This window comes from Nicotiana attenuata, chromosome 4 (assembly GCF_001879085.1).
Source record: "Nicotiana attenuata strain UT chromosome 4, NIATTr2, whole genome shotgun sequence".
In the NCBI taxonomy this organism is placed as follows: Eukaryota; Viridiplantae; Streptophyta; class Magnoliopsida; order Solanales; family Solanaceae; genus Nicotiana; species Nicotiana attenuata.
The window spans coordinates 3,727,014-3,747,375 of NC_031992.1; the positions used below are offsets into that span (position 1 = coordinate 3,727,014).

At 36.1% G+C, this 20,362-nt stretch overlaps 2 protein-coding genes across 2 annotated transcripts; one reads left to right on the forward strand and one right to left on the reverse strand.

Moving 5' to 3' along the window:
• Positions 3,445-5,010, forward strand: LOC109224844 (pentatricopeptide repeat-containing protein At1g61870, mitochondrial). The gene has a single exon (XM_019389400.1). The coding sequence runs from the start codon at positions 3,569-3,571 to the stop codon at positions 4,763-4,765; it is 1,197 nt and encodes a 398-aa protein (XP_019244945.1). The 5' UTR covers positions 3,445-3,568; the 3' UTR covers positions 4,766-5,010.
• LOC109224845 (cardiolipin synthase (CMP-forming), mitochondrial) lies at positions 9,212-14,255 on the reverse strand. The gene is made up of 8 exons (XM_019389401.1): positions 13,657-14,255; positions 12,803-12,869; positions 12,649-12,723; positions 12,376-12,427; positions 11,516-11,601; positions 11,359-11,433; positions 9,776-9,870; positions 9,212-9,691 (listed from the first exon to the last, which is right to left on the reverse strand). The coding sequence occupies exons 1-8, from the start codon at positions 14,163-14,165 to the stop codon at positions 9,601-9,603; spliced, it is 1,050 nt and encodes a 349-aa protein (XP_019244946.1). The 5' UTR covers positions 14,166-14,255; the 3' UTR covers positions 9,212-9,600.

Below are 20,362 nucleotides of genomic sequence, written 5' to 3' on the forward strand. Positions count from 1 at the left end.
TGTAAGATATGGGTCCACAAATATGTAAGATAAAAAGAGGCCTCACACAATTAATATAAGTTGTGTGAGACACAAAATAAAATCACTCGTAAAGAGGTACTCTTAGTTTGAAAATGTAGGTAAGAGGTTTAACTTTTATTTTGGAGCATCTACTCGTAATTATAAGATCAAGATAGTTTGTTTATGTGCTATTACTCCGAACGATTGTAGTTTAATTTATGCACATTCTTTTTTAACCAATTTCAGTAGTATGGTTCATAATTTCATATATTTGAGATGCAATGATGGATCAGGTTCTGTCACATGCTTAGTGGCACCTTTGTTTGGCCAACATTCATATTTGACTTTTTTTTTTCCGGGGGTTGGGGGTTTGGGGAGGGGGGGGGGGTATGCTTTATTTTTCCCTTCATTTGGTTATTCTCATTATTAAATGCTAAAAATTTATTTATTTACACAAATAAATTAAGACTACTAAAAGTTGTGGGCGAGAATAGACATAACAAGTTGGTAAATTTTTCCAGATATATAGAATTGGTAAATTTTCCCATATAGAATTCTTCTTATTGATTAAATTCTGTGAACAGAAGCCAACGATTTTTCTGCTGATTTAATTAGTTGCTTTCTCATTAAAAGGCACATGAATGTTTGCATGAGGTAAAGCTTTCCGGTCAGGAATGAATTCTTCAGCAAGCTGGTATTTCATATGTTCTTATGTCTCTTTCTCATATCCATTTGTAATTTTGTCTAGTGGGCTGTGGTGCTTTCTTAGTTGTTTTCATGTTTCAAGCCTAGATTTAGAACTGCTCCTATATCTATATATGATCTTCTCGGATTTTAAGGTAGTATTAAATTTATTTCGAAAAAGATTAGAATTTAGAATGATGATTACCTGGAGTAACAAAAGCATTTGTTGCATTAAATTGGATAAGAGATGGGATCCAATAAAAAAAGGAAAAAACCAAAAAAATAAAAAGAGAAAAGTCAGGAAAAGGGAGTAGCCCGTTTGGCCAAGATGCAAAAATCAGCTTATTTTGAGAAGTGCTTTTTTTCAAAAATGTTTTTCTCAAAAGTACTTTTGGTGAGAAACAGTTTGTGTTTGGCTAATTAGTTTGAAAAGCACTTCTGAGCAGCAGAAATGAGAAAGAAAAGAAAAATTGCATCCGTTACATGTTCACCACATAATAATTTTCTTTTTGCCGTTTTTACTTTATTTTTAAATAGAAAGTAAAAACATAAATTAGCTTAAAAAGGAATATTCAAATAACTTATTATACCAAAATAAGTATTTAGAGAAATAAAGAATTTTCTCAAACTTCTTATTTATTACTTAAAACTCGAGGTCTCTAAATATGTTTAATTACTTTCATGTAGAGTACAATTTTTTATTTTGAGTTTGAGCTTTTTCTTATCTACGTCTTCCCCTGTACGAGTGCCATTTATTTAATTTCTTTTTTATTTCATTTCTAACAAGAGAAATATGCAAGTTGATATGTAAAACATACAAAATATCTGGTAGGATAGCAACGGGACGTATTAGTTTTTTTTTATAAATCACTGGCACTTATATTTATCAGTTGTTGGTTTTGTAAATCAAAACTAAAAATATAGTAAATTAAAACTATCGTACTCTTTAATATTTTCTTTTTAGACCGCACGCGAAGCGCGAACTGATTTCCTAGTTGTATATAAAGTAATAATGTCGATAGAATACAACAGATAACAACCATCCAAACAAGCTGTAAATATCATGCCTCAATTCTAGATCAGCACGTGGCCAACACCCAATACCTTTAAGTAAACCATTGAACTCGTCTAAACATTCATTACTTTGGCTTGCAAAACATATCATAACTCGCATAGCGTTTATTACGATAAACGATTCAAGTTTTTATTTGAGTTTCTTGAACATTATTATTATGGATTAGTTACCTCCTATAGTAAAGGTTGATACCTTATTTATTTTAAATAAATATCATTTTAAAAAATTATATTTCAGAACTACCTTTTGATTTTTTATATTCAAATATCTATTTATGGTCACCTCCTACCCTTAATCCATAAAATAAGCTTTGTATTATTTTTCTCTCTCATATCCCTTCAAATTTCTCCTATCCCTACCCCATATCTATTCTCTCTCTCTCTCTCTACTTCCCATGTCTTCTCCTCCGCCGGAATATGCAACACCAAGCCCGTGATTTGATCAGTTTCAAATTTATACAAGATATATTAGTTTGTCTGCGTCTGAAAGATGAAACTCCCACTTAGACCGTTTTGTATGATCCCCTACTGATGCCTGATAACTCTTGCCAAGCATGAAACATTTTTCACAGAGTGAGCCATTCTATAGGAGTCCGTTTGATGATGATTTTGTTGGCCGCTATTCTGCTGTGGTTCACGGCGGATTCGCCGGAAATTAGGGTTTTTTTCTTGAACAAAGATGACGGAGTTTGGGGCGGAGCAACTTGATTTTCTGTTAGTATATTTCAATGTATTTTCATGTATTTTATTGTATTCATTGTCTTTTTTTTTTTTTTTGTAATTCAATGTATCTCGTTGTATTTTATTGTATTCACTGTCTTTTTTTTCATTGTATTTCAATGTATCCCGCTGTATTCTTTGATTTCATTGTATTCACTGTCTCACTATATGCCATGAATGTATTCATATGTTTTTTAAAATTAATATAATTTATGTATTCAGATGTATTATATAATTTCTCTGAAGATTACTATATTTTTGGGGTATTTTTTGGTTGAGAATCTTTTTTATAACTGAAAATACAAAATTTGTGTGTTATAAGTGAGTTTGTTGAGTTATATTAGGAGTCTATTATGTTAATTGATTCACTTTCCGTGTAAAAACAGTGTAATCCCCTGTTTCACGCCGTGAATACAGTCGAATACAATAATCTGTCCATCCGTAATCCCATGTTTCACGCCATGAATACAGTCGAATACACTCGAATACAACAACTGATTAGCTGGACTTCCCTGATTCACGCCTATTTTTGCTACTGTATTCATGAATACAGTAGCTTAAATACATCTAATACATCTTATAACAACAGAAAATGTATCTACAATACGTAATATAGCAAATAGTATCTATAGATAGCTAATTACCACTAAAAGATAGTGCTTTATGAATATTTCTCTATTATTATCAGTAGAAATGATAGTCACTCTAAAGCGATGCTATTTAAGAATTAGCCAATATTTCTTGAATTTAAGTTTTTCAGTTCAAATTTTCGGAACAAAAATATTTTGAGTTATTCTGAAATTAAAATTTTTAGTTTGAAATTTCATGGTAAAATAAATATGACTAATATCTAGACAGCATCTCTGAGAATGACTATGCACTGCTCCACATTATTATGTGAGGATTAGGAAACTGCTAATATATAAATTTGGCCATGCCTTAAATAGGGGTCCTCAAAGTGGCTATCTGTGCACTTCCTATCACTCGGTAGCGTCCTTTTCTGTAAGTTCCCACAAGGAGTAATGGCTCTCTTTTTTCCAGTTTAAAGCAGCCCCTAAACCCCCAAATTCAGAAACCCTAAATTAAAGCCATGGCAGCACTTCGCAGCAAGCTCCGACTCATCACCACCCACCACCACCGCCGCTACTCCATCCTAAACCCTGATTCCAAAACCCCGCTCTCCGCCAAGGACAAATCACGCGCCGCCCTATCCCTCCTCAAATCCGAAACAAACCCACAACGCATCCTCGAAATCTGCCGTGCCGCTTCCTTAACCCCCGAATCCCATCTCGATCGCGTTGCTTATTCCAAAGCCATTTCAAAGCTCAAAGATCTCAATCACTTCTCGGGTATCCGCTCATTTCTCCAAGAATCCACGATCCGACCCGACTTGAAATCCGAGCGGTTCATTTCCCATTTTATTGTTCTTTATGGGCAGGCTGGGCTTATCGATGAGGCGAAAAGGGCTTTTGATGAAATGGAGGAGAAAATGGGTATTCAAAGAACTGAAAAAACTCTTAATTCTTTGCTATTTGCTTGTGTTTTAGCTAAAGATTATGCTGAACTGAAAAGGATATTTGTGGAATATCCTAAAAAGTATGGGTTTGTTCCGGATTTAGATACTTATAACTTGGTGATTAAAGGATTTTGTGAATCAGGTTCTTCGAGTTCTGTTTATTCGATTTTGGATGAAATGAGTAGGAAGAATGTTAAGCCTAATGCGACGACGTTTGGGAATTGTATAACCGGGTTTTATAAGGAGGAGAAGTATGAGGATGTTGGAAAAATATTGGAAATGATGAAAGAATATGGTATAGCGCCGGGAATTAGTACGTATAATTTAAGGATTCAGAGCTTGTGTAAGCTTAAGAAATCGGGGGAAGCTAAGGCGTTATTCGATGGGATTTTATCGAGAGGTTTGAAGGTGAATCATGTGACTTATGGTCATTTGATACTCGGGTTTTGTAGGGAAGGTAATTTGGAAGAAGCGAAGAGTTTGTTTCAGAAGATGGTTAATACTAGCGGATTGAGACCGGATGCTGAATGCTATTTTACGTTAGTGTATTATTTATGTCAAGGTAAGGATTTTGAGGCTGCGTTGAAGATTTGTAAAAGTTGTTTGGCCGAGGGATGGGTCCCAAATTTCTCCACAATGAAGTCACTCGTTGAGGGGTTGGCTAGCATTTCGAAGGTTGATGATGCACGGGAAATCATAGGTCAAGTGAAGGAGAGGTTTTCGAAGAACGTTGAGAAATGGAACGAGATTGAAGAGGCATTGCCGAAGTAGGGAGAGAAGTACTAAACATGGTATACTACAGTTTTTCTGGTCTGCAGTGTGCCATGGTCTTAATAAATTTAAAATTCAAAAATTTCTAGGGAAATTTTGTTATGTATCTTAGTAAAATGTCTTCGGAAACCGTTTTGATTTTGCTCGTTCAAGTGAATCATTCTCCTTTTGATATGGGCAGAACTAATTTTGCATAATTTATGCTAAGAAATGTGTTTTATCAAGGGACATTCTAGATACCTACATAATTATAATTGCACGTATTTAATGATCTTACGAAGATGCATTTACATGAATCTTGTTTACCTACTTCCCTTGACAGCCTAAAATAGGATGATCTTTGCTATCCATTACACTTCTATGAACATTTGATATATTCTTCACACACTTTGTTTTTAAGCAACCTTTTGTTTTCATGGTTTGTCCAAGGGTATTTAAGGTGAAGCTTTGGTATCGTTCTAAGTTTCTAAAGAATGTGAAGATTTGACCCAAGGAATTGACTTTAAGCATAGTCTCTTTATATAAGTGACTTGATGGGCTCAAATCACTTTATAGGTAGCAACTTAAAGCTTGAACTTTAGTCTGGTAAAAGTGACTTGATGGGCTCATTTATCTGCTAATAGCCCCTCAGTTGCTCATATTCCCCCCCCCCCCCCCCCCCCCAAATTCCCTTTTGGTTGTCGATGTCTGATTTCGTTGTGGAATTTCTTTATTCATATATGCTTTGCTTCGTACCAAGTTACATGTCATTTGGCCTAACTTTTTGACAAACAGACTGTTATCAAGATATTAACATTGACTGGAAATTATTCACATGTGTTTTTAGGTAATGAATACTCCTATTCTATACCAGGCTCTTTTATAGCTAAAGTGGTTAACATTGCAAGATGCATGTCTTTGGGAATGTCATGCTCTAAACACCCTTGAGTCCTTGACAACACATTAAGCTTTAGAACATGTTTACCTGCTATTACATGGATAGTTAGGGCTACCAAATATTTTCCGAAATTTGAATATTTATAGCAGGCTGTGATGAGGTCTTTAGCTTTTTCTGTCTGCCTCAGTAAGTGCAGGAGGGAAGCTGCTTTGACTGCTAAATCTTCTCTATTAAAGCTGAGCGCATAAACTACTCAGAGCTGCATTAGTTTTGACAATTGTCTATGGTTCACCTCTGCTTTTGTTTTTTTAAAACTAATGCCTGCTCTCTGTGTTTGATAGAAGAACAGCAGTGGAAAGAGCACTTCTGTGTTTCCTCTATACATGACTTTACCTTTTCCTCAGTGCCGTTTGTATAATTGGTGATATAGTGCGAACTGCTTGGTTGAAAATTTAAATTAAAAATTGTGCGCATAACTGGAGTTGGTGCAACTGGAACCTTCTTCTTCTTTTTTTTTGGTTTTGGTTCGTGGCTTGTTCTTCGATTTTTGCTTCGATTATTACTGTGAAAAAGGTTGATTTTTACGTTCACCTTGTTCTAATCTGGAACGATAAGTAATCTTAATGAACTCAAGATTCTAAGGCTAATCTGATACAAACAGCCGTATGTGCTGAATGCTGATTATCATAACAGTCCAGTTGGTGCATATCAGACATCCTGTTTTAACAGGAACCTTCTACATATGTTGAACAAACGATTGGGAGATATAAAGTAGGAAGGCCTTAACTGAAAAGTTGAATTACCAAAATAACCTTTTAAAAATTTGAATACCCTATCTATTCACAAAAATTAATAATATACTAATAATAATTAAATAAAAAGGAGGAAATTATTCTGAAGGGTTGTGTCTCTTAGAATACTTCAAATTAGTACTAATACATCTGACCCATACCAATAGCCACTTTTCTCTTATGTTGTGTATATGTGTACAAATAAAGAGTAAAGAGCAGAAAATTATTTGATATGTCTTTTCTTAAAAACGTTGGTGTCGCTTCAATGGTATAGTAACATATCCAAGTTTACAACCAGTACTTTATGAAAGGAAAGAGCCTTATATATTTAAACAAAATGAATTAAACACTGCCAATTAGTAATATACATAGCAATAGTCACTCCCTTAGACATTCATCCGATTTTCTGCATGAGATGCAACCTAATTAGCCACTATAACTTGCTGTCAACTCTTCTTTGTTCCTTACCAGTTCTTCCAAAAACACCTTTTTTCTATTGAGTTGAGTTCTTAGAAGAAATTAAGGAGTGCAACTAAATTAGTATCCTAAAGATCTATATTTTCATTGAAGTTCTCTCACACAATTTTACCCTTTTAGAGTATTTTTTAATATATTTATAGTAGTTTTAGGATAGTAATATTCCATATCAATAGATCTTCTTTGTGCAAGAGAAAAATTCAATGCTGAAGATTGTGATTCAGATCTTTCTGATTCACAACAAAAATGGCCAGAAGAAATTTTGGTAGCCATGTTTATAACAAATTAAGTCGGTAAGATGCCAATATTTGAAGACGAATAAAGTTATTTACGATGTTATTAAAGTATATGGAAGGATAAAAGACTATACATATGCTTCTTATTTTAAACTCCATTTGATTGGCTTCTATGACATAATTTAGCATTCAAGTGATTGTGGTTCCATTAAAAAATAGAGTAATTCCATACCATACATGAGATCAACAAATATTCAGTACAAAAGTATCACATATTTTCTATCCACTATATATGATTTCTGATTATATTGAATGCTTGGGGTTGTACTGGCCTTCTCCAACATAGAGTTGAATTGGCGCTTCGCAACCTATTCAAATTGGTTTAGAAACACAGATTACATAAGGTAAAAGAATGGCGTCTTGCACTTGGAATTACAAAAAAGAAATATAGACACCAACAAATTTCCTTGATAATAGAGTTGTCAAATTACAATAGGAAGATAAAGACATCTCCAAAGTGAGAAAGAAAAGAAAAGAAGATGGAAGCATAAATAGGTTCTACTTATTTACTCTCTTTACTTCTAATTTTATTTTATTTTATGTGATTTGTGATGTATGAAACAATATTAGATAGAATATTCATTATATGATATCTCGTGAAAATATTTTTAAAATTGCATGCATATCGTAGTTTGAATAACATGTCGCTAAACGTTAATTTTGTTATTTTTTTAATCAAATGAAATAGATCAATTGATATGTACAATTTCGTTGCATGAATATAATAAAATTATGTGGAAGATTATTTTCAATGTGGTAAACATATGAACTAGGCTTATATTAATATTTTTCAATATTGGATTGTATCTACCACACATGTTTTCACACGTGACCAACTTCACATTGCACACCAAAAAAGACAGCAATATCGGCAACAAAAATTATGGTCATGAAAAAGCAACCTAAATGGATGAGATGAAAATATACCATGAACAACGTCTATAAGAATGTATTAGGTGATATATGCTCAGGGGCAGATTTATAGGCAAAAATATGGGGCACGTGAACCCATGGTCTCTCTGCAAAATTAGATATTTTATGTAGATATTTTCTAAAGTTGCTTTAATATTACCTATTGGCACCCTTGCTCAAAAAATTTTGAATGGTGCACTTGGTTGAAGGTTGAATTAATTATCAAGAGGAATAGAGATCTATCTATTACCACTTAATACAGTTTTTTTCTCCTTTTTTTTAATAGTACAATCATGTACTAGAAATTCTAAATCCGCCTCTGTATAGACTTCATCACATGTTTGTAACCTCATAAAATCAAAGTTCAAATGTCACATGTAGCTAGTTAAACTTCATTATTAATCTTTATAGGTTCAAAGATATACAATCATTTTGATCATTTATAGAAACTTATGCTTTATTCTTTCATGTATAATTATTTACTAAATTTATTTTAATAATATTGATAAAATTTTATATCGTATATTACATTATTCGACATACACGTGCAACGCACGTACGGAAAAACTAATGTACCTTAAAAATGTGTTGGCAGTACCAATGCTCGTTATAGTTCAACAATGTCTGATCTCTATTAGCTGGTAATTTTTTTCTCGCTGGATGTGTGTGACTTCGAGTAGGGACTGTCTAATACACTTCTATTAACAATTTATATATTTCTCACACGTTTTTTTTTTCAAGTTCGCTGTTTATCCAAGGGTATTTTAAGATATGTGCTTGACAATGTATGTCACAAATATATTTTTTGAAATGGTTCCAATATTTAAAAAATGAATTGAATATATTTGATTTCTTTTTAAAGAAAAACTGACTCAAACCTAACCATGAACACCCCTATAAAAGGTGTATTGACAAATGTGTCAGCTTTGTTAAAATAGAGTATAACCAGCAGACTCTGTGAGCTCTAAAATCTGCAGAAATTACAAGAACCCTTCAAAGATGATGTCGCTCTTTCAGTTGATGAGTTTCTAACATTTGAACATACTGCTGAATAACGACATTTCATAATTTCTCTCTTGGATTTACAACTGAATAGTTTGTAAGATATATACCTTTTGGTGCATAGCAAGGTTCATATATAGCAAGACAACCAACAACCTGCTGATCCAAACACTATGCGTAGTATTGGACTCGTAGGAAATATCACAAGAATTTGGTAAGGGTCAAGCTAACAGAGACGTAAAAGTTAGAACGATAGAGAAAACTTATTATTTCCTGATATAACTGTCCCCTAAGACCTAAGTGAGGATCTCTGTGTACAACAGAAACTAAACATTCCCCTCTGTCAGGATTTTAAGATATAACAGGACATTACTTTGACATTTAATGGGGAAAAAAGAAAATGAAAGAAAAGATATTGGTTGTCAGCAAGAAACCAAAATCCAAGTAGATAAAAATGGTTTGTAAGTACTCAGAATCTAGTTAGAGACTGTTCTTCAATGCAGCTCCATTCCTAAGGTGTTGTGCTCCATAGGCCGCAGTTGAAGCTACAGTTGTCAAGGCTACTAACCAGCTGCACCAATCAGAAGTAATAGATGGAATCGAGTACAACATGTTTGGGAAGAAATGAAACGAACATATACAGTCGGTAACTCACCTGAGGTAAGTGATATATGTTTGAGTTTCCTCGCTACCAAGATCTGGTTGAAGGAGAGCTGCAGCAACAAGAGCCAATTGGAAAACTGTATTTACCTGTACAACAGAAAAAACGCTTACCGAATTCGCAAGCATGCTTTACTAATGATTTGTCTCTCACAATGACCTTCTCTCTAAATCTTACTGACACTTGAAAATGAAGATGTCATATAATTCTTCAACCTTCTTAGATAATTTCTATGTTCCGCGGACTCTAAAAAATGCTGCCGCACCCGTGTCGGATCCTCCAAAAATACACTACTTTTGGAGGATCCAAAAGGCACCCTTAGACATTTTCGGAGAGTCCGAGCAACATAGGATAATTTCAGTTCGTCATATCCCACTATAAACAATGTCTTAATTTGGGCCTAATATTTTGCACAATTACTTGTTTAAAGGCGGAATACATATGCAGCCCCTTAAACTTGCCCAATTTTTTCATTTAGACACCTAAACAAAGGGTTGTACCTATCGAACACTTGAACTTCAGCCAGTGTGTGTGTATTAGACACCTCACATACAATCTTCCACAAAAACAGAGTGCATGACTTTCAGACGCTGTGATGTGGCAAAAAAAAAAAAAAAAAAAAGAATCAAGAAGCGGCATATGGAGAACAAAAGGAAAACAAAACAAAAAAACTTTTTTCATCATCTTCCTCTCTCTCCTTAGTCTTCTTCACCACCGTGACACCACCATCCTTCACCATCTTCTTCATTTATCATCACCACAGCAACCACCACCATCCTTCATCATCTGATTTTTATTTCCACAACTACCACCATACCCACCAAAGGCGGTTGCTCATTAAGATTCATAAATTATTGTGAACAAGCTTGCAGGTAGAGATTGAGTTTTTATGGATAAGAATTCTCTTATAAACGTAGAGGGAGAATAGCAAAAAACTTCACTGGAAAGAAGAATAGAGAAAGCTGAAATTCTTGAAATTACAGATGTGGTGCCATGGCATCAGGATTTAATTTGGGAAGAAAAAGATATTAGAGAACAACAAAACGTACGGAGTACAAACTTTTTCTTGAGAGAGAATGAATCAGATACCATATTTTTTCGTGGCTGTGATATGAATCCTTTTCCGGTGTGAGCGTGTTTTATCTTGATAAATGAGTGAGACGAGAATACGGTGAAGAGAGTGACGGAGAGGGAGTGGTGCTTTATCGGATGGATAAAGTACGAACAAGAAGATATTTATGGGTTTGAATCTGGCATGGACTTGAAAGAAGAAGGAGAAGAAAATGAGTAGAAAAATGGCTAAAGCAGTTTCTTATAAGACGCGCTCAACTTGGGTGAAAGACACGCCCTGTGCCATGTCAGCAAGGTGTGTTCAATAGACACACTTTCGCTCTCGTTAAGGTGTTCAATAGGTACAACCCTTTGTTCAAGTGTCTAAATGAAAAATTTGGGCATGTTTAAGTGGCTGTGTATGTATTCAGCCTTGTTTAAAATACAACCTATTCTTCTTTGCTTCCTTTTTCTGAACGTTGCCTAAAGAGCTCTAACTGAACGATGGGGTCAAAGTATATATATACCTTGCTTATAAAAAGAGGCTCAACTTTCTGGGGACGGGTTCCATCAAGGTTGAAGAATTCAAACCAACTTCTCCACTGCAAAAAAATGTTCAACAAAGTAATATAAGCAAAAGAATAGCTGCAGATTACTATTACAGAATCTAATAACCAACCTCACCTTCCACTCTAAAATGCTAGCTCTTTTATATACTGCACCACCAACAAGGGCCACATCACGCAGCACAACCATGGAAACGAGTGCAGCTTCATAGCAAAAAACCAAGCAAGTAAGTTTCTGAAAAATGAAGCATAATACTTCATAATCATTTGGTTAATCCACAAAATAGATAACAACTATTCAAGCGACTCATCTAAAACCTTTTCGCACTCATCAGAACATCTTTGGGCTAAACGGGGCCCAGGAGCAGTAGCTTTGCACAACAGACCACTGACATATATCTTAAACCAAACTTTGTTCAACCACCTCAAGCCAGGAAAATTATTGCCATATAAGCAGTGTCTAAAAGAGCAGTACGCTGATGATGATTGCAACAACAGTAGGGGAAAAGGAGACAACGAAACAGTTCAGGAGGAAAGACAAAAAGCTAAAGGACATGCATATAGATGACAAAAGGTAATTCCTCGTTGACATGAACTGTTAGCAGTGGATAAGACATTTGACGAAGCAGAAGGAACTAACATTAGCTTTTTCCATGGAGACTCCAAAGGAAGCAAAGAATCCAGATAGCCGATACCAAACTAGTGGGAATTAAGGGTTAGTTGTTTATTGTTACACATACATTAGATCAGGTTAGAGACTTTTATGCCAGTGTAAGGATAAGCGGGAGATTCACAAAAACTAATTATTTAGTAATGGAATGAAATCTACCTGAAAGAAGCAAAATAGTTTCGACGGATTCAGGCAGCCGATTCCATTTTGAATTGAAAAATATCTGACTGCTGGAGAACTAAAAAGACACACTACAGTAGCCCAAAAAACAGTCTATGGAGCTAAATATAAATAGGACATGAACTTACGATGAAGAAGACCCTTGTCTACCATTGCTAGAGCAACAAATGCAATAAGAACCTGTAGAAACACACAGGGTTTTCTTAAGATGGCTAACAAATAAGTATCTAGAATCCCAGAGGAAGAGACAACTCATCCATAAGAAGACGAAAAAGATAAACAAGGAGGAAACATCAATGAAATAAGAGAAATGATGAAGCGAACAGGAAGGGACCACAAAACCAGAACTTTGTTTGCCGCTTAGGTCAACAAGTCAGAAAGGAAAGCAACATAATAGTCACCTTGTCTGCAAGAGGATCAAGGTAAGAACCAACAACAGAATTTATTCCCATCCTCCTGGCCACGTACCCATCTAGCTACAAGGCACAGAGAGTGAGACTAAATTAGAGAGGAGAGCACAACTTCTATTTAAGGAGAAGAATGGGGCATACACACCCAATCACTTGCCCCAGAAATAGCTAGCCCAACAAATGCAGGAAGATACATATCATGTATAATCATCCTGCAATATTTAAACAGCAATGGAAAATTAAGGACTGTATATATAGTTTGTAGCTTTACTGTAGAATGATTACAGCATGTTGACAACGCAGTCTATAAGCAATGCTTATGGCATAAAAACTCAACCACATTCAAGAAAACGCAACTGATCATGTCAAGAAAAAACAGCTGATCATGTCCATGGCATTCAAAATATCTAATTAACTGTAAGCAGGCATAATGCTTGACCAAGGAAGATAATTGACTCAGGTGTTGCTTGTTCTTCTCCTAGTTCTTAAACATTTTCGAAAAACCAAAGGCACACAGCCAGGTGTATAAAGTATTTGCACTGCTATACTCGGTTCAATCAATTACAAGGCCTTCAATGCACTATAGAATGCTAAATTGACTAAACTAAACAGCCGCAATTAGTCTCCATTTATCGATCAGCTACACATCAATCCCAAGCACAACCAGTTTCAATAAAACCCAGGTGATCATGTCTAATTTATAATAAACGAACATAAATCTTAGCCAAGGAAAATGATAGACTCTGGTGTTGCTTGTCCTTGTACTAGTTCCTATACGTACAGACTCGAATGCAAAGGCATACAGCCAAGTACATAAAATTTTTGCGGTCTTTTACCTTCTCACTTCTCTTTCAAATTTCTTATTCCAATAAATTCAATAAGTAGCACTAAAATTAACTGAACTAAATGCCCACAATTTGTCTGAATCATGAAATACAAATGCCAACAAAGTGATGTTGTTCTGCATTCTGCAATAAAGAAGTACTCAAGGAAATTTACCAGGCCAGAAATGGACCGGATATCATTCTACTCAAGGAAATCAAGTTAGGCAAGTTGAGGAAACTATCCCTAACTTCAACCGCCAGCTGAGAATCTTTCCATTGCTTCTCATTAGTCCCATTTTGCAAAGGATGTGTCGATTGGAAGCTTAATTTGTAAGGAAATTGCAATTTAAGAGCACTAACTCTGGGAAAAGCGCGGAGAAAATCCGATTGAAGGTGTAACGAAGTTGCGGACTGAGAAAGCTTACACGGAGGCGAAGAGAGGAAAAGAGGGCAAAAATTAGCGGTGGCGGAGAACGGAAAAAGGGAATTGGGATGTGAGAGGAAGTGGCGGCGCCGGCGATAGACGAAAGGATCGACGTTAAGTGACGGCGCTAATGGAATTGTCGTTGACGAAGAGGATGAGGAGAAATAATGGGAAAAGAAGGTTCTAGAAGAAGTGATTTGGCTTTTATTGAGCTGTTGGCTTCGAGAAATTAGGGTTTTGATTGATCTGAAAATCGCCATTGATAAGCATTTTTCATGCACAGAGAGATGTAGTTTTTTGCGAGGGTTTAGCAGAGAACGGTCCAACGTGGCAAAGAAGACTTGACACGTGTTGACCGACTAAGACCGTCTGATTCACGATTAAGTTATGCACAAAATATACAAGTAGAGATAGTAAATAAGTGTTGAAAAAAAAAAAAAAAGAGATAGTAAATTAGTGATAAATACCACTAGATGTGTGTATCTAATGCTCCACTAATACCAACAAGGGTTGTGGTGGAGTGTTAAGTACTCCTTCATCCTTGACCAGAGATGTCGAGTTTGAGCCTCGGGGTATGGAGTCGCCTTTGTTAGGGAGCGCTTTACCCCCAATGCGGGACTTCCAGGCGCGAATCTAGATTAGTCGGACCCCAATGTGGATACCGAATATCGGGTGAGAAATAAAAAAAAATGCTCCACTAATGCAAAGTATTAAATGAAAAGTTATTTTTTCCTAATCTCAAATAAAAATAAACTCTAATCTTGATTTGAAATTTAAAATTACTAAGACAAGGCATGAATGTGACTTTTTACCAATAATCTATTCATTATAATCACATGATCACTAAACTACGGAAGAATGAGGTAAAAAAGACTTTTGAAATCTTGTGTAAGAATAAAGGAATTGCATGATCACTAAACTACGGAAGAATGAGGTAAAAAAGACTTTTGAAGTCTTGTGTAAGAATATAGGACACATATGTGTAATTAAAGGGGTTCGGGAGTCAGATTAAAAATAACAAAAGTTATGGGTAAATTTTAAAATTTTCAAAAATTTTAAAATATCATACCCATTCAAATTATTTCAAATTTTCATCTCCCTCTTCTTTCTTCTCTTTATTTCTTCTTCTCCTTCTTTCTCCTTTCTTCTTTCTCTTTCTCATTCTTTCATTCTTCTTCATTACTTTCTTATTTCTCTTCAACTTTCGTTGTTGTGCTGTTGGTTCGGGTATGTCATCTTCTTCTTGATTTTCTTCTTCGTCTTTTTCCTCTTTCCCTCTTCATCTCATTTTCATCTTCTTCTTCTTTTTCATTTTTTCTTTTTTTTTCTAGTGGTTTAAAATATACGAGAGAAAGAGAAAAATATGAATTTTTTACAAAGTGAGTATTTTGCAAAATACCCTCAAGATATTTTGAGACATCCTCATAAATAAGTATTCTGCTGAAACATCCCGGAGATGTTTGAAACATCTCCCGGGATGTTTGAAACATTTCCCGTGATGTTTGAAACATCCCTCTAATGTTTGAAACATCTCCGGGATATTTGTTCTGCTTTTTTTTTTCTAGTGTTGTTCTCATTGATCTTTTTTTCCGCAGATATTTCCAACATCCCCATAGATGTTTACGGATATTTGAAACATCTCAATAGATGTTTGAAATATTTTTTTAAATATTTGAAATATCTTCCTAAATATTTGAGGATTAGGAGTGGCGGGGGACAGAGAGGAGGAGTGGCGGGAAAGGGAGGGGAGGAGGAATAGGGGGTGGAGGAAGAGTGAAACTTTTTTGTAAATAAGAAAACTTTGGGGGTTTATGTCACGATCCGGAATTCTCACCCGTCGGGACCGTGATGGCGCCTAACATTTCACTTGCTAGGCAAGCCAACGTTAGAATATTTTATCCATTTTTAACAGTTTAAAATTACTTAATGAGAGGAATTGAAACTACTTCAATAACCCAAAATAATAATGCGGAAGCTAAAACAGCCGGACGTCTGATACATCCCTGGAACCTCCTCATCAAACTCTACCTAAGGCTCCACTGCTGGTGCTGCGGCTCGAGCTCTAGGCTGAGCTCTGCCCCTGCCTCGGCCTTTAGCGCGACCTCTGCCCCTCGTAGGAGTTGCTGCTGGGGGATCCGTATGCTGTCCAGCTGAAGATGCGGTGCGTGTTCTCGCCATCTACGAGAGATCAAGAATAGCAGAGTTCAATCATTAATGGTAGAATAAACTTGAACGACAGAGATTAATAGAAGTGAAATTGTTCTAACTCCATAGTCTTTGGAAGATAAGTACAGACGTCTCCTTGCCGATCCTCCAGACTCCACTAAGTTTGCTCGTGACTCGTGAGACTTATGCAATCTAGTGCTCTGATACCAACTTGTCACGATCCGGAATTTCCATTGTCGAGACCGTGATGGAGCCTAACATTTCACTTGCTAGGCAAGCCAACGTTAGAATATTTTATCCATTTTTAACTATTTAAAATTACTTAATGAGAAAGAACTGAAACTATTGCAATAATCCAAAGTAATAATGCGGAAGCTAAAACAGGCAAACGTCCGATACATCCCTGGACCCGGTGTCACAAGTGCACGAGCTACTAGAATAGTACAAACAAGGGTCCGAAATAACATAAAGTTGTCTAAAAAGAAAGTTCACAGCCAAATAAAAAGGGAAGGGAACTTCAGGAGCTGCAGGCGTTGAGCAGCTGTACCTCAAGTCTCCACAAGTTGTCCAATCCGAGCACGCTAATAACCGCCGCGGGAACCGACTCCAAAATTTGCGCAAAAAGTGCAGAGTGTAGTATGAGTACAACCGACTCCATGTACTCTATAAGTGCCGAGCCTAACCTCGACAAAGTAGTGACGAGGCTAAGGCGGGTCACTTACACTACAACCTATAAGCAGTATATAATAAAGACATAAAAGGAAATACAGAACAAAATAGGACAATCAACTGAAGATAATAGCTACAGCCTTAAGAAATAAGCCAGTGACGATCAGAGTTACCAATCCTTAGAGATTCAAGTGAAAACACCGAAAACCAACACAACTCAAGAAATAGAAACACATAGGTTGTTGCAGCGTGCAATCTGATCCCACCGTACAATAGAATCCTCCCTTATTCTACCATAACAATATCAACAATCAAAATCAATAAATAATATTGCAGCGTGCAAACCGATCCCACCATATAACAATATCAGTATCACATTTCACCCTTATTTCACTGTATCCATCCACCCTTATTTCACCTATTGCGGCGTGCAACCCGATCCCACCATATCAGTAAAAGTTCACCCTTATTCCATCATATCAATCCACCCTTATTTCACCTGTTGCAACACAAACCGATCTCACCATATCAGTACTAAATACACAACGAGCACAGTCACATCAATAATTCAAATCAAGAGAACCTCTATGATCAATGAATACAATGTTGAACCAGAAAGGAAACATTGTACAACATGGGAATTCACATAAGTAATACCACCTGGCAAGACAAGTCCAGTAAATGGCAATTAGAAGGTGCGAGTAAGTCAATTAAAGCAAATAACAGGGAATCATGAAAATATGAAAAGTTCTAACATTATTAACAGGAGGAAACACTGATTAACAGGTAGAAACTAAGCATGGAACACATTTAGAGCATATAATAGTTAAGACAGGGAAGGAGATAACTAAGGAAAAGCGGAAAAATCAGGAAAACAAGTGATTCGACGGCTTATAAGCACTTCTCACCTCGCATATACGCCGCAACACATGAAATTCACATAGCACATAATCCGAGGACCCCTAATTCCCTTAAGTCAAGGTTAAACTCAACACTTACCTCGCTCCAAAGATCAACTCAAAGCTCAACCACAACTTTGCCTTTCAAACAAGCCTCCGAACCAACAAAATCTAGCAAATTACCAACCAAACGATTCAAAATAAGCTATAGGAACCACCCACGACAATTTAGGTCATTATTGAAAAAGTCAACTCGCGGGCCCACTTGGTCGAAACCCGAAATTCAGACCAAACCTGATTGCCCATTCACCCCCAAGCTCAATTATATAATTTATTTTGAAATCTGATCTCAATTGGAGGTCTAAATCCCAATTTTTCTAAAAAACCCTAATTCTACCCAAACCCATAGTTTGCACCATGAAAACACTAGATTTTTGGTTGAAATTTTATGAAATCTAATGAAAGATTGAAAGAAAATAGGCTAGAATCACTTACCAATAGATTGGAGATGAAGGGCTCTTGGGAAAATCGCCTCTAGGGTTTTCTAGGTTTGAAATTTTGAAGAAATGAGAGAAATCCTGTCTAACTCAAATTTTACACAGTTGCAGATGTCGCAATTGCGAACATCGCAATTGCAAGAAAGAGCTCGCAATTGCGAGAAAGAGGTCGCAATTGCGAACTCCTCTCAGAATCCCAATAATCGCATTTGTGATAAAATGGTCGCTAATACAAACCCTGATGCCCTCGCAAATGCGGACCAATCTTCGCAAATGCGAAGATTTTCACAAAAGGTGTTGAGTCGCAAATACGACTATGCCTTCGCAAAAGCGAAAATGCCAAGTTCGAAATTGCGAATTTTTACCTCGCAAATGCGAGGAACCCCAGTCATGCCCAGGCTCGCAAATGCGATGGTTTCTTCACAAATGCGAGATCTGCAATAGACAACAGAAGCAACTATGAATTATAATTCTAATCCACTCTGTAGCCTATTCGAAACTCACCCGAGCCCTCCGGGATCTAAATCAAATATGTATGCAAGTCTAAAAATATCATACCAACTTGCTCGCGCGATCAAATTGCCAAAATAACATATAGAACTATGAATCAGACACCAAAATCAAATAAATTTTCGAGAAAACTTTAGAATTGCTATTTTAACAACCGGACGTCCGAATCACGTCAAACCAACTCCATTTCTCACCAAATTCGACAGACAAGTCATAAATATAGTAATGGACCTGTACCGAATTTCGAAACCAAAATACGGACCCGATATCAATAAAGTCAAATATTGGCCGAACTTTTAGATTAATCAAGCCTTTAAACTTTCAAATTTCTACAAAATGCGATAACTCGAGTTAGGCACTTCCGAATTCGATTTTGGGCATACGCCTAAGTCCCAAATTTCGATACGGACCCACCGGGATCGTCAAAACATGAATCCGGGTCGGTTTGCTCAAAACGTTGACCGAAGTCAACTCAATTGGATTTTAAGGTAAAATTTCATATTTTATCCGTTTTTAACACAAAATTATTTTTTGAGAAAACACTCGGACTGCGTACGCAAATCGAGTAAGGCTAAAATAAGGTATTTGAGGCTTCGAAACATAGAATTAGGTTCTAAAACTGTAGATGACCTATCGGGTCATCACAATTTAAAAATTATGTCATTAACCCTAATCACAAAAGTGTCCCTTCTACCCCATTCTTAACACTTTTATCTTAAAAATTGATGTTGTCACACCTCTTTTTTTACCACCCCGAGAGGGGATATAAGGGAGTTTTTCCAATTAAAGTGACATTATTCGAAGTGGGATTATTTAATTTAGTCAGAGTCGCCACTTGGGATAGTTTATTTGGTGTCCCAAGTCATCGGTTTATTTTAAAATCCCAAATCGAGGAAAATTTTGACTTTATTTTTAAAGTCTGCGAACCAGAAATTCTGTTAACCCGAGAGAAGGTGTTAGGCATTCCCGAGTTCCGTGGTTCTAGCACGGTCGCTTAAACTATTAAAATTGGCCTATTATCTGATTTACTACATGTTTTAACCTATGGTGCATTTTTAGCTTTAGAACTGCTTTTAATTAATTTAAAACCGCTTTTAGGAAGATTCAATGCTATTTAAAGCACGTCTCAAGCCACGCTACATGAAATGCACCCGCGGCTTGTGACACGTTCTATTTAACATTGTTGAGAATTGAAATTGGGTCACATAAAATGTACACCCGGATTTAGTAATTAAAAATCACAACTACGTTACGGGAACCGTACCCGTAGCCATGAGGAGTTATTCAAAGATACGCACCTAAAGCAACTACGAAGGTTGGAATTAACAACATTTATGAGGGCCATGGAGAGTTCAATTGATGTCACACCTCAATTTTGCAAGGTTTGAATTAAGTTCATGAGGGCCATGTGTTATTAAAGGGAAAATGGCACACCTCAAATTTTCTACAAGAGTTAACAAATTATATGAGGGCCATGGGCTTAGGGGTTTTATTTGGCATGGAACACCTCAAAAGGTTTTAAAAGAAAAGTACTTAATTAAGGGATTCTAAGAATGTTCTTATTTTAAAACTAACTTAGACTTAACATGTCACGACCCAAAATTCACTAAGGGTCGTGATGGCGCCGGACACCACCGTCAGGCAAGCCGACCAAATTACTTAATTAAATTCTCGTTTTAATACTCTTGAAATTTATGATTTTCCTCCAAATTTACA